Source organism: Anolis sagrei, chromosome 11 (assembly GCF_037176765.1).
Source record: "Anolis sagrei isolate rAnoSag1 chromosome 11, rAnoSag1.mat, whole genome shotgun sequence".
NCBI lineage: Eukaryota > Metazoa > Chordata > Lepidosauria > Squamata > Dactyloidae > Anolis > Anolis sagrei.
In genome coordinates, this window is record NC_090031.1 from 31,757,696 (window position 1) to 31,771,877 (window position 14,182).

The following is a 14,182-nucleotide window of genomic DNA, read 5'->3' on the forward strand; positions in this document are numbered from 1 at the left end:
CGTTTGACTAAGTGCTACAACAATTGGCAATGATGATTGGAACGGAATATGGAAAACGAGATTGGATTGTGATTCTATGATGAGACGTCGCGAATGATTTAGTGTAATTGTATTATTGATAGTGATGTTGTTATTGTTGTGTTGTGATATTGCCTTTATTGTAAACTGTTTTTATATGTTGTACACCGCCGTGAGTCGCCCTAGGGCTGAGAACGGCGGTCTACAAGTGCAGTAAATAAATAAATAAATAAATAAATAAATAAATAAATAAATAGTAGTGTTTCCAACGGAATAGTTGGTTCCCCGGCACCAACTGCTGTTCTGGGGCTACAGTTGAAGATAGTTCCATCTTGTCTCCTGTGTTTTACTAATAATATAATATATTGTATATACATATAATATTTATATTATAATGTAATACAATAAAATACTACTAATAATAACAAAATATTATAATTATAAATTTTATATTACATGTACTGGAAGGTATTATGGTGTCATAAATTAATTAAATTAGCCTCCCCGCATAAAGCTGTTCCTAAATTTCCTACTTGACAGATGCAACTGTCTTTGTATTATACTGTATTATAATGATAGTGATTTACAAGATATATATACATACAATAATATATATTTAATATAATATAAAGTAATATAATATAATATATTGTAGATACATATAATATTTATAATATTATAATGTAATACAATATAATACTACTAATAACAATATGATATTATAATTACATATTTTATATTACATGTAATATTACTAATAATATTACAATATAATGGTGTAGTACAATATAGTAATACATAATACTCATATTATAATATGCTAATAATACAATATATTGTATGTACATATATCTTGTAAGCCGCTCTGAGTCCCCTTTGGGGTGAGAAGGGCGGCATATAAAGGTCGTAAATCAATCAATCAATGAATCAATAATAGTATCAATGAATCAACTGCTGAATGGTGAGACAAGTCTTGCAGAAATCCCATTGATCCCATAGGTCTACTCCTTTTGGGGTGATCAATAGTACAATTCCAGTATTTCAGTAGCACTCTACGATTCTTCAGGCTAAACATTGTGAATGTGAGCCTGTTCTGAATATTATTCTGGGCTGTGTTGAATTGGCCCATTTATCAGTATCCAGCATTTGCATTAACAGCGGCTACACCATCACACTCATTATCGTCATCGCAGGTGGAGTGGGACCCACGGTCGTACCTGTAAAGTTTCCATTGTGCTGTTCTTTGCCCATTCTTATGCGCCTCTGGTCACAGTCTGTTCCATTCTCTGCCATTTCATACATCAGTCACTTCCAGGAACTTGAAAGAGATAACACAAAGGTTACGTTGAGATTTGCTCCATTACGTAAGCAGGTGAGGTGATTCAACAGGCGTCCACGTTTCTTTCTACTGCTAGGAAAGAATCCAGGAAGACCGATGACAGACACTGACAATACAGAGCTGCAAGTCAATCCAGGACAAGTCAAAATCCTAAATTTTAGTTAAGATAAACAAGCTAATAGGATCTCAAACTGACTAGCTTGCAGTTACCAGCCTGGAAGTCATAGTCTGATTGTTCCCAACCTTTGTTTTTTGGCCAGGGACCACTCTTCAACATTAGAATCTGTTTTTGGTCAACTTTAGATTCAGTTTGGTCATTTGGGGGTGCTGATTCAGAACATTGCATTGGATAGACCACATCAGCTCTAGTTTCGGATACAGAACATATGCCACCCAGTCACTGCCATCTAGCAGTCAGATTCCAAATAGATCAGATATGGGTAAACCCAGGTCCAGGGGCTGGATGCGACCCCTTGGGCTCTTTTCTCAGGCCCTCCTCTCTCTCACCTTCCTATCCTTCCTTCTCTCTTTCCTTCCTCCTTCCCTCCCTCTTTCTCCTTCCCTTCCACCCTTTCATCCTTCCTTCCTTCTCTCTTTTCTTCCTTCCCTCCTTCCCTATCTTCCGTCCCTCCTTCCCTCCACCCTTTCATCTTTCTTTCTCTTTCTTTCTCCTTCCTTCCTTCCTTTTTGTCTTTGTTTCCTTCTCTCTTTCCTCCCTCTCTTTCTCCCCCCTCCATTCCTTCCCACCCTTTCGTCCTTCCATCCCCTTTGTCTTCCCTTCCTTCTCCCCCTCCCTCCTTCTCTTCCACCCTTTCATCCTTCCCTCTTTCTCTCTACTTCTTTGCCTTTTCTTCCTTCTCTCTTTCCTCCCTGTTTCTTCCCTTCCATTCCTTTCCACCCTTTCTTCCTTCCCATCCTTCCTTCCTTCCGTCTTTCCTTCCTCCTTCCTTCCCTCCCTACTTCCTTCCCTTCCGTCCTTTCATCCTTCCTTCCCTCTCTCCCTCTTTCTCATTCCTTCCTTTCCTTTTGTCTTCCTTCCTTCTCTTTCTTATATCCTTCCCTTCCTCCTTCTCTTCCTCCCTTTCTCCTTTCCTTCCTTCTCTTTTTCCTTCCCCTTTATCTTCCCTTCCTTTTCTCTTTCCTTTATCCTTCCCTTCCTCCTTCCTTTCATTCTCTTTTTCCTTCCCCTTTATCTTCCCTTCCTTTTCTCTTTCCTTTATCCTTCCCTTCCTCCTTCCCTTCATTCTCTTTTTCCTTCCCCTTTATCTTCCCTTCCTTTTCTCTTTCCTTTATCCTTCCCTTCCTCCTTCTCTTCCTCCCTTTCTTCTCTTTTTCCTTCCCTTTTGTCTTTCCATCCTTTTCTCTTCCCTTTATCCTTTTCTTCCTTCCTTCTCTTCCTCCTTTCCTTCCTTCCCTTTTGTTCTTCTTTCCTTCCTTCCTTCCGTCTTCCCTTCCTCCTACCTCCCTCCCTACTTCCTTCCCTTCCACCCTTTCATCCTTCCTTCCCCCTCTTTCCTTCCTTCCCTTTTGTCTTTCCTGCCTTCTCTCTTTCCTTTATCCTTCCCTTCCTTCCCTTTTCTTCCTCCCTTTCTTCTTTCCTTCCTTCTCTTTTTCCTTTCTTCCTTCTCTTCCCTTCATCCTTCCCTCCCTTTTTGTATTCGCATGCGGTCCCCAAGTTAGAAAGTCTGAAACAGATCATATCTGCTGACCACTATCCAAATCACATCAAATGCTCCGAGTTGAAATGCTCAACATGCGAGTCAGGCACCAAACAACGATAAGACAAAAGATAAATTATTTGAAACGTTCCTAGTTTAGATGGGTGCTGCATATGAGGAAGATGAAACACTCATGGATGGAAAGTAGGGAGAAAGTCCATTTTTATCCACCTCATTGTTGATTTTACTTGAAACCCACAGCTTAGCAACACATAGTTAAGAAGAAGAAGCCACCCACAGAAACCAGACATGATCAGCACACGGAACTGATAAGCAAACAGAATTGATAAGCACGGAAAAACGTCTTATCACAAGCTTTACTTAAACTGTTTATGATAGAGAGGAGTCACCAAGGAACCTTTTGCAGCTAAAACAAACTTCTTTTCCTCTTCTTCTGATGATAAGATCTGAAGAAAGCCAATCTCTGAGCATCAAAACAGCATCCCTCTCTCGTTCCCAAACCCCATGAACCTGCAAGACTTTCTAAAATACTGCCATTGCATTCTACACACAAGTCAAACCCAAATAAATCAGAATAAAACACAGTTTTCAAGCATTATACCTCAAAAAGATCCAGCGAGAAGGTAAAATGAGAACCTGCCCAGCATCTCCATGGAAGTGCTTTGGCTTGACAAGGTCAACACAAGTGTTTTCTTAATGAGCTATTTAGGAGGCGACATAGAAAGATGGGGGACAAAAGGAACGAGTGGGATAATTTTAGCCGGAGGAAATCCCAAGAGGAAATATTCAATTAGACCAAAAATGAGAACAAGAGTGAGGACACTTCTGAAAGGCACTCCAAAGTGGAAAAGTGAGTCCTTTCAGTCGAAGATGGAAAACAAAGGCCCAAAGGAAAGAGGAGAGTTGCCTTTTTGGACTATAATAACGACAATAAAAATTATTATTATTATTATTGGACTATCACACTAAATGGCCATCATAATAATAATAATAATAATAATGATAATAATATTTTGGGACTATCACACTCAATGGCCATAATAATAATAATAATAATAATAATAATAATAATAATATTTTTGACTATCACACTCAATGGCCATAATAATAATAATAATAATAATAATAATAATAATAATATTTTGGACAATCACACTCAGTGGCAATAATAATAATAATAATAATAATAATAATAATAATAATAATATTTTTGGACTATCACACTCTATGGCCATAATAATAATAATAATAATAATAATAATAATAATAATTTTGGACTATCACACTCAATGGCCATAACTTTTGCAAGGAACTGTCATCTTGCAATGAAAACTTGGCAAATGCTTGCCATTCCGGATGTCAGAGCCTGTGTCCCAGTGATGCTCAACCTTCCTAAAGCCGCAATCCCTTAATACAGTTCCCCATGTTGTGGTGACCCCCAAACATAACATTATTTTCGCTGCTACTTCAATGATACATCTGGAACAAACTTGGCACAAATACTCAATATGCCCAAACGTAGACACTGGTGGAGTTTGGGGGAAATAGACCTTGACATTTGGGAGTTGTGGGATTCAGAATGTGCTTTGATTATAGGCGAACTATAAATCCCAGCAACTACAACTCCCAAATGTCAAGCTCTATTTTTCCCAAACTTTACCAGTGAGTATTCATGCCAAATTTGGTCCACATCCATCACTGCTTGAGTCCACAGTGCTCTCTGGACGTAGGTGAACTGCAACTCCAAAACTCAAGGTCAATGCCCACCAAGTTCTGTGTGCCAAGTTTGGTTCAAGTCCAGCATTGGTGGAGTTCAGAATGCTCTTTGATTGTAGGTGAACTATAAATCCCAGCAACTACAACTCCCAAATGTCAAGCTCTATTTTTCCCAAACTTTTCCAGTGAGTATTCGTGCCAAATTTGGTCCACATCCATCACTGCTTGAGTCCACAGTGCTCTCTGGACGTAGGTGAACTACAACTCCAAAACTCAAGGTAAATGCCCACCAAGTTCTGTGTGCTAAGTTTGGTTCAATTCCATCACTGGTGGAGTTCGGAAAGCTCTTTGTTTGTAGGTGAACTATAAATCCCAGCAACTAAAACTCTCTAATGTCAAGTTCTATTTTTCCCAAACTTTACCAGTGAGTATCTGTGCCAAGTTTGGTCCAGATCCATCACTGCTTGAGTCCACAGTGGTCTCTGGACATAGGTGAACTACAACTCCAAAACGCAAGGTCAGTGACCACCAAACCCTTCCAGTATTTTTTGTTGGTCATGGGAGTTCTGTGTGCCAAGTTTGGTTCAATTCCATCATTGGTGGAATTCAGAATGCTCTTTGATTGTAGGGGTACTATAAATCCCAGCAACTACAACTCCCAAATGTCAAGCTCTATTTTTCCCAAACTTTATCAGTGAGTATCTGTGCCAAGTTTGGTCCAGATCCATCACTGCTTGAGTCCACAGTGCTCTCTGGATGTAGGTGAACTACAACTCCCAAAGTCAAGGTCAATGCCCACTATACCCTTCCAGTATTTTTTGTTGGTCATGGGAGTTCTGTGTGCCAAGTTTGGTTCAATTCCATCATGGTGGAGTTCAGAATGCTCTTTGATTGTAGGTGAACTATAAATCCCAGCAACTACAACTCCCTAATGTCAAGCTCTATTTTTCCCAAACTTTACCAGTGAGTATTGGTGCCAAGTTTGGTCCAGATCCATCACTGCTTGAGTCCACGGTGCTCTCTGGACGTGAACTACAACTCCAGAACTCAAGGTCAATGCCCACCAAATTCTGTGTGCCAAGTTTGGTTCAATTCCATCACTGGTGGAGTTCAGAAAGCTCTTTGATTGTAGGTGAACTATAAATCCCAGCAACTACAACTCCCAAATGTCAAGCTCTATTTTTCCCAAACTTTACCAGTGGGTATCTGTACCAACATTGGTCCAGATCCATCATTCTTTGAGTCCACAGTGCTCTCTGGACGTAGGTGAACTACAACTCCCAAAGTCAAGGTCAATGCCCCCTATACCCTTCCAGTATTTTCTGTTGGTCATGGGAGTTCTGTGTGCCAAGTTTGGTTCAATTCCATCATGGTGGAGTTCAGAATGCTCTTTGATTGTAGGTGAACTATAAATCCCAGCAACTACAACTCCCTAATGTCAAGCTCTATTTTTCCCAAACTTTACCAGTGAGTATTGGTGCCAAGTTTGGTCCAGATCCATCACTGCTTGAGTCCACGGTGCTCTCTGGACGTGAACTACAACTCCAGAACTCAAGGTCAATGCCCACCAAATTCTGTGTGCCAAGTTTGGTTCAATTCCATCACTGGTGGAGTTCAGAAAGCTCTTTGATTGTAGGTGAACTATAAATCCCAGCAACTACAACTCCCAAATGTCAAGCTCTATTTTTCCCAAACTTTACCAGTGAGTATCTGTACCAACATTGGTCCAGATCCATCATTCTTTGAGTCCACAGTGCTCTCTGGACGTAGGTGAACTACAACTCCCAAAGTCAAGGTGAATGCCCACTATACCCTTCCAGTATTTTCTGTTGGTCATGGGAGTTCTGTATGCCAAGTTTGGTTCAATTCCATCACTGGTGGAGTTCAGAATGCTCTTTGATTGTAGGTGAACTATAAATCCCAGCAACTACAACTCTCAAATGACAAAATCAATTCCCCCTAACCCCACAAGTATTCAAATATGGGCATATTGGGTATTTGTGCCAAATGAATGAAAATACATCCTGCAGATCAGATATTTACACGAAAATTCGTAAGAGTAGCAAGATGACAGTAATGTAAATAATGTTCTGGTTGGGGGTCACCACAACATGAGGAACTGTATTAAGGGGTCGCGGCATTAGGAAGGTTGAGAACCACTGGGCTAGAACAGTTGAATGAAGAAGCTGACACAGAACTTTTCTTTAAGGCCAAGAGAACAAAGTGATGCCACAGAGGAATCAAAACAAAAGATAGGGAATTTCACAAATGGGGTGCTACCACCAATAAGTCCCAACCTGTCACCGCTTCCAAGATTATGGTGGGATGTTGTAGGTTTTTTGGGGCTCTGAGGATGCTTGCATAGATGCAGGCGAAACGTCAGGAGAGAGTGCTTCTAGAACATGGCCATATAGCCCGAAAAAACCTACAACAACCCAGTGATTCTGGCCATGAAAGCCTTCGACAATATGGTGGGATGTCTTGTGTTTTGACCTCAACAATAGAAGAAATCCTTGTGCATATATACATATATTTTAAGCAAGAGAATGGGAAAGCCTCCTGCTAAGCCAGACTGTTCGTTTGGAACTGTCACAGGCAACCAACGCAGGAATCATCCCAGTGGAAGAAATGAAATTCAATCTTGAAAGGGCTTCAGGGAAGTCAGGCGTCCTTACACAACCTCCCAGGACAACAGGTGGTGGCTCCGTTCCAAAATTGGCCGTCAGGAGAGGTTTAGCTATCCATAACCAACACTGAGAAATGCCGGAGGTTGCGCGAGTGGGTCGCTTCACGCGCCGCATGCCGCACAATTGCCAAGCGATGTTCCAACACAGCGTAAACATGGTGTGACATTCCGGCATGGAATTAGCTCTTGGAAAAATAACCCACAAGGACCCACCTACATTGCATGAGAAGGTCTGCTTCCCATCCCAAACTCATCATGCATCATTTTCCTGGTGTTGCAATGACTCCATCACAACGGGAAGAGGTGCCAGTGTTTTGGAGAGACATTGCCTGGTTGCATAAGAGGGCAACCTGCCTTGGTTGCCACCCATTAATTTGGAGCAGTGTAAGGTGTCCTATTTCTGCATGGTTCAAAGGGTGGGGGTTATGTTGGACAAGATCCTACGCAATCCATAATGCATCGTTTCTCAACCTTGGAGAGGGTTTCAGAGGGGTTAACAAAGACCATCACAAAACATATTGGAAGAAAAAGCTGAAGATAATAATAATAATAATAATAATAATAATAATAATACTTTGGGTTGTTGTAGGTTTTTTGGGGCTATATGGCCATGTTCTAGAGGCACTCTCTCCTGACGTTTTGCCTGCATCTATGGCAAGCATCCTCAGAGGTAGTGAGGTCTGTTGGAACTAGGAAAAAGGGTTTATATATCTGTGAAATGACCAGGGTGGGACAAAGGACTCTTGTCTGCTGGAGCTAGGTGTGAATGTTTCAACTGACCACCTTGATTAGCATACAATGGTCTGACTGTGCCTGGGGCAAACTTTTGTTGAGAGGTAATTAGATGTCCCTGCCTGCTTCCTCTCTGTTGTTGTGCTGTTGCAATTTTAGAGTTTTTTTTAATACTGGTAGCCAGATTTTGTTCATTTTCATGGTTTCCTACTTTCTGTTGAAATACATGCTTGTGTATTTCAATGGCCCCAGGCACAGTCAGGCCATTGTATGCTAATCAAGGTGGTCAGTTGAAACATATGTTGAAACATGCAACATATCATTGCCCTTCTTTAGGGGTCCCTTTCAAATCTATGACACTATATCTCTGTGTGTGTGAATCATATCTATCTATATCTTCGTCAGGAGGGCTTTCATTACGTTTTCTTGCCCTGGTGAAGGGAGTTGGACTGAATGATCTTAAGTATTTTCTGTTGGTCATGAGGGTTCTGTGTGGGAAGTCTGCCCCAATTCTGTTGTCGGTGGGGTTCTGAATGCTCTTCGATTGTAGGTGAACTATAAATTCCAGCAACTACAACTCCCAAATGTCAAGGTCTATTTCCCCCAAACCCCATCTGTGCTCATATTTGGGCATATGGAATACCCAGATCCACCATTATTTGAGTCCACAGTGCTCTCTGGATGTAGGTTAACTACAACTCCCAAAGTCAAGGTCAATGCCCACCAAACCCTTCTACTGTTTTCTGTTGGTCTTGGGAGTCCTGTGTGCCACGTTTGGTTCGATTCCATCATTGGTGTAGTTCAGAATGCTCTTTGATTGTAGGTGAACTATAAATCCCAGCAACTACAAATCTCAAATGACAAAATCAATTTTTTTTTGAGTAATGGTCACTCCTTGGGTTAGTAGGTGTCTTGTGGCCAAATTTGGCGACAATTCGTCTAGTGGTTTTTGAGTTATGTTAATCCCACAAACGAACATTACATTTTTATTTATATAGATTTTATCATGTGTACATTGGAGGCATTGAATTGTTGCCGGCTGGAAGCCGCCCTCAGTTCCCCCCCCCCCCCGGCCTAAATATCTAAAATAAATAAATATCTGAAATAAATACCTAAAATAAATAAATAAATAAATAAATATTCATGTCCAGTTTGGCCCAGATCCATCAGTGTTTGATTCCACAGTGTTCTCTGGATGTTGATGAACTACAACTCCAAAACTCAAGGTCAATACCCACCAAACAGTAGCAAAATTACAGTTGTGAAGTAGCAACGAAAATAATGTTATGGTTGGGGGTCAGCTCAACCTGAGGAACTGTATTAAGGGTCACGGCATTAGGAAGGTTGAGAAACACTGCTGAAGACAGACTTTGCACTGCCACAAAGCCATTACTCTTTTCGAAGAATCCACCTCCAGAAGCCACAACGCACTTCGGACTTACAAAGTGGAAGTGCGAACCAACTAAAATGCTGAGATTGCAGAAAGAAATCTCCAAAACAGATAGCAGTGCCTCGTGCCTTTGATGAGACTTGCTGCTTGTATTGTATTTCTATTTCTCTCCTTTCCAGCAAAACTGGTACCGCAATATTTATCGCAAAAGCAGAGTCCCTGTCCAACCTAAATCTGTAACTGTCAACTGGCAAAGTAGCACTTATCAGGTTACGTTCCAGGCAGCACTCTGTCCAGACCCGAGCCAAAAGGCGAGACAGTTTTTGGCAGGGTTCAATGGGAGATTCTTGGCCTCACTTGACAGGACAAATGGCTTCAAACTACAAGAAAGGAGATTCCATCAGAACATGAGGAAGAACTTCCTGACTGTGAGAGCCGTTCAGCAGTGGAACTCTCTGCCCCGGAGTGTGGTGGAGGATCCTTCTTTGGAATCTTTTAAACAGAGGCTGGATGGCCATCTGTCAGGGGTGATTTGAATGCAATATCCCTGCTTCTTGGCAGAATGGGGTTGGACTGGATGGCCCATGAGGCCTCTTCCAACTCTTTGGTTCTATGATTCTATGACAACTTGGAAGCTCACTGAACATACAGAGACCGCTTAAACACTTCAACAAACACTGCACTCTTTCATGCCTCACTATAATATTTATTTATTATTCTATTTACGACCTTTATATGCCACCCTTCTCACCCCGAAAGGGGACTCAGAGCAGCTTACAAGATATATACACATACAATATATTAAATTATTATCATAGTATTATATACTAGCCGTCCCCTGCCAAGCGTTGCTGTGGCCCACATGAGGGTTCTGTGTGGGAGGTTTGGCCCAATTCTATCATTGGTGGGATTCAGAATGAACTATAAATCCCAGCAACTACAACTCCCGAATGTCAAGACCCTATTTTCCCCAAACTCCACCAGTGTTCACATTTGGGCATATTGAGTATGGTCCAGATCCATCATTGTTTGAGTCCACAGTGCTCTCTGGATGTAGGTGAAGTACAACTCCAAAACCAAAGGACACTGCCCACCAAACCCTTGGGAAAACTGTGTGCCAAGTTTGGTTCAATTCCATCCTTGGTGGGATTCAGAATGCTCTTTGATTGTAGGGGAACTATAAATCCCAGCAACTACAACTCCCAAATGACAAAATCCATTTTTTGAGTGAAGGACATACATTGGGTTGTTAAGTGCCTTGTGTCCAAATTTGGTGTCAATTTGTCCAGTGGTTTTTGAGTTACGTTAATCCCACAAACGAACATTACATTTTTATTTATATAGATTACTATATTGTACTACAGCATTATATTGGAATATGATTAGTAATATTACACGTAATATAAAATGCATAATTATATTATTATTATTATTATTATTATTATTATTATTATTATACCTTTAGGATCCCTGTGTAATTCCTATATTTACCACAATATATACATCAAGAGCTCTAAACATCTCTCCTTAGCAAGTCCCATTGCTGTCTATTAAATATCTCTTTTCGTAATTTGGTGATTCAGAGCCAAATGGGAATGGTGTGAGATTCCGACACTAGAGGGCGCAAACAGAAGAGGAAAAGGTACGGAATTATTCAGGTGTGAAGGTATTGAGGAAAGAGATCTACCTGGAACTGACCTTTTGAAGAGAGATAAATTGCCACGATAGCCAGGCAATAAAGCATTCAAGCATGTAGTTAGCTCAGTATTACAAAACACAAAAGCCAAGGTTCTTCTTCAAGTTTTATGTTAATTTGCTAAAGGTAAAGGTTTGACATTAAGTCCAGTCATGTCCCACTCTGGGGGTTGGTGCTCATCTCTATTTCTAAGAGCTGGCGTTGTCCATAGACACCTCCAAAGTCATGTAGCAGGCATGACTGCATAGAGCGTCGTTACCTTCCCACCAAGGCGGTACCTATTAATCTACTCAGGGTTGGTGCTCATCTCCATTTCTAAGCTGAAGAGCTGGCATTGTCCATAGACACCTCCAAGGTCATGTGGCCGGCATGACTGCATAGAGCACTGTTTCCTTCCCACCAAGGCGGTACCTATTGATCTACTCACATTTGCATGTTTTCGAACCGCTAGGTTGGCAGAAGCTGGGGCTGACAGCTGGAGCTCATGCTCCTCCCCAGATTCGAAAAGCTGGCGTTATCCATAGACACCTCCAAAGTCATGTGGCAGGCATGACTGCATAGAGCGTCATTATCTTCCCGCCAAGGCGGTAACTATTGATCTACTCACATTTGCAGTTTTTGAACTGCTAGGTTGGCAGAAGCTGGCGCTTACATCGGGAGCTCATGCCCCTCCCTGGATTCGAAGAGCTGGCGTTATCCATAGACACCTCCAAGGTCATGTGGCAGGCATGACTGCATAGAGCGTTGTTACCTTTCCACCAAGGCGGTACCTATTGATCGAATCATATTTGCATGTTTTCGAACTGCTAGGTTGGCAGAAGCTGGGGCTAACAGCGGGAGCTCATGCCCCTCCCTGGATTTGAAGAGCTGGCATTATCCATAGACACCTCCAAGGTCATGTGGCCGGCATGACTGCATGACTGCATGGAGCGCCGTTACCTATTTTGATGTACTCACATTTGTATGTTTTCAAACAGCTAGGTTGGCAGGAGCTGGGGCTAACAGCGGGAGCTCACCCCCACTCCCCAGATTCGAACCTGCGACCTTTCGGTCAACAAGTTCAGCAACTCAGTGCTTTAACCCACTGCACCGCCACCAGGAGATTAAAAATGGGATTGTGAGAATCCAGAAAAGAGGACCATATGCTTTCCTGAGAATACCAGAAATTGGAATCAAATGAAATGAGACGTGGTAGGTATGGAAGGAACCAGATACAACATTAACTTGCCTCAGGGTCGAATGGGGTGAGACTACAGCAAGTTGTATCTCCAAACTTTGTTACCACAACAAGCCAACATGTTCGAAATCCAATTGTCACAGGGATAGAAAGCAAAACAATAACAACAGGGGGTGTTTACCCTTCCATATTCACATTGGCCTCCAACAGACAAGAGTTCCTCCTCCCACCCTGGACATGATTCCACAGAGGATGCCTCCAGCCAACAAAGGCCAGGCTACCACTATGAAGATACCCTCACTGATTGACTTTGCAGCTGCAAGGCCATTCAATGCTAATCAAGCTGGCCAATGACAACATTCACATTTGCCTCCAACAGACAAGAGTTCCACCCTGGACACTATTCCACAGCGGGTGTCTCAAGGCAACAAAGGCCAGGCTACCTCTATGCAGATTTATTTATTTCTGGTATTTCTATCACGTCCCTTCTCAACCCCTGAAGGGGGACTCAGGACGGCTTACATTTGGCAGCAATTTGATACTACTACATATAACAGAGGAATATAACAACAGTTAAAACAATAAGTAAAACATTCATTAAAACAGTAAAAAAATGCCCTCACTGATTGACTTTGCAGCTGCAAAGCCATTCAATGCTAATCAAACTGGCCAATGACAACATTCACATTTGCCTCCAATAGAAAAGAGTCCTACCTTGAACACTATTCCACAGAGGATGCCTCCAGGCAACAAAGACCAGGCCTCCTCTATGCAGATACCCTCCCTGATTGACTTTGCAACTGCTAGTCAATTTAGTGCTAATCAAGCTGGACAATAACAACATTCACATTTGCCTCGAATAGAAAAGAGTCCCACCTTGGACAGTATTCCACAAAGGATGCCTCCAGGCAACAAAGCCCAAGCTACCTCTATACAGATAGTCTCACTGATTGACTTTGCACCTGCAAGGCAATTTAGTGCTAATCAAGCTGGACAATGACAACATTCACATTTGCCTCCAACAGACATGAGTTCCACCTTGGACATTATTCTACAGAGGATGCCTCCAGCAAAGTCAATCAGAGATACCCTCACGGATTGAGTTTGTAGCTGCAAGCCCACTCAATGGTAATCAAGCTGGCCAATGACAACATTCACATTTGCCTCCAACAAACAAGAGTTCTTTCTCCCACCCTGGACATGATTCCAGAGAGGATGCCTCCAGCCAACAAAGGCCATACTACCTCTATGTAGATAGACTCACTGATTGACTTTGCACCTGCAAGGCAATTTAGTGCTAATCAAGCTGGACAATGGCAACATTCACATTTGCCTCCAACAGACAAGACATGATTCCACAGAGGATGCCTCCAGGCAATCTCTATGCACATAGTCTTACTGATTGACTTTACACCTGCAAGGCAATTCAGTGCTAATCAAGCTGGACAATGACAACCTTCACATTTGCCTCGAATAGTAAAGAGTTCCACCTTGGACACTATTCCACAGAGGATGCCTCCAGGCAACAAAGGCCATGCTACCTCTATGAAGATACCCTCACTGATCGAATTTGCACCAGCAATGCAATTTAGTGCTAATCAAGCTGGCCAATGACAACATTCACATTGGCCTCCGATAGACAAGAGTTCCACCCTGGACACTATTCCACAGAGGATGCCTCCAGGCAACAAAGGACAGGCTACCTCTATGCAGATTTATTTATTTATTTATGGTATTTCTATCCTGCCA

The 14,182-nt window shown here is 41.9% G+C and overlaps 1 protein-coding gene across 3 annotated transcripts in view; it reads right to left on the minus strand.

The window, feature by feature from the left end:
* The window catches only part of VMP1 (vacuole membrane protein 1), a 120,818-nt gene that overhangs the window by 106,249 nt on the left and 387 nt on the right, over positions 1-14,182 (minus strand). For 2 of the 3 annotated variants that reach the window (XM_060756783.2, XM_060756784.2), the window contains exon 2: positions 1,236-1,336. In XM_060756783.2, coding sequence (XP_060612766.1) covers positions 1,236-1,320 — 85 coding nt within the window. In that variant the 5' untranslated portion in view covers positions 1,321-1,336. Of the gene's footprint in view, positions 1-1,235; positions 1,337-3,637; positions 3,705-14,182 lie in introns of those variants that run through there. The other variant, XM_060756785.2, reaches the window with a different exon arrangement.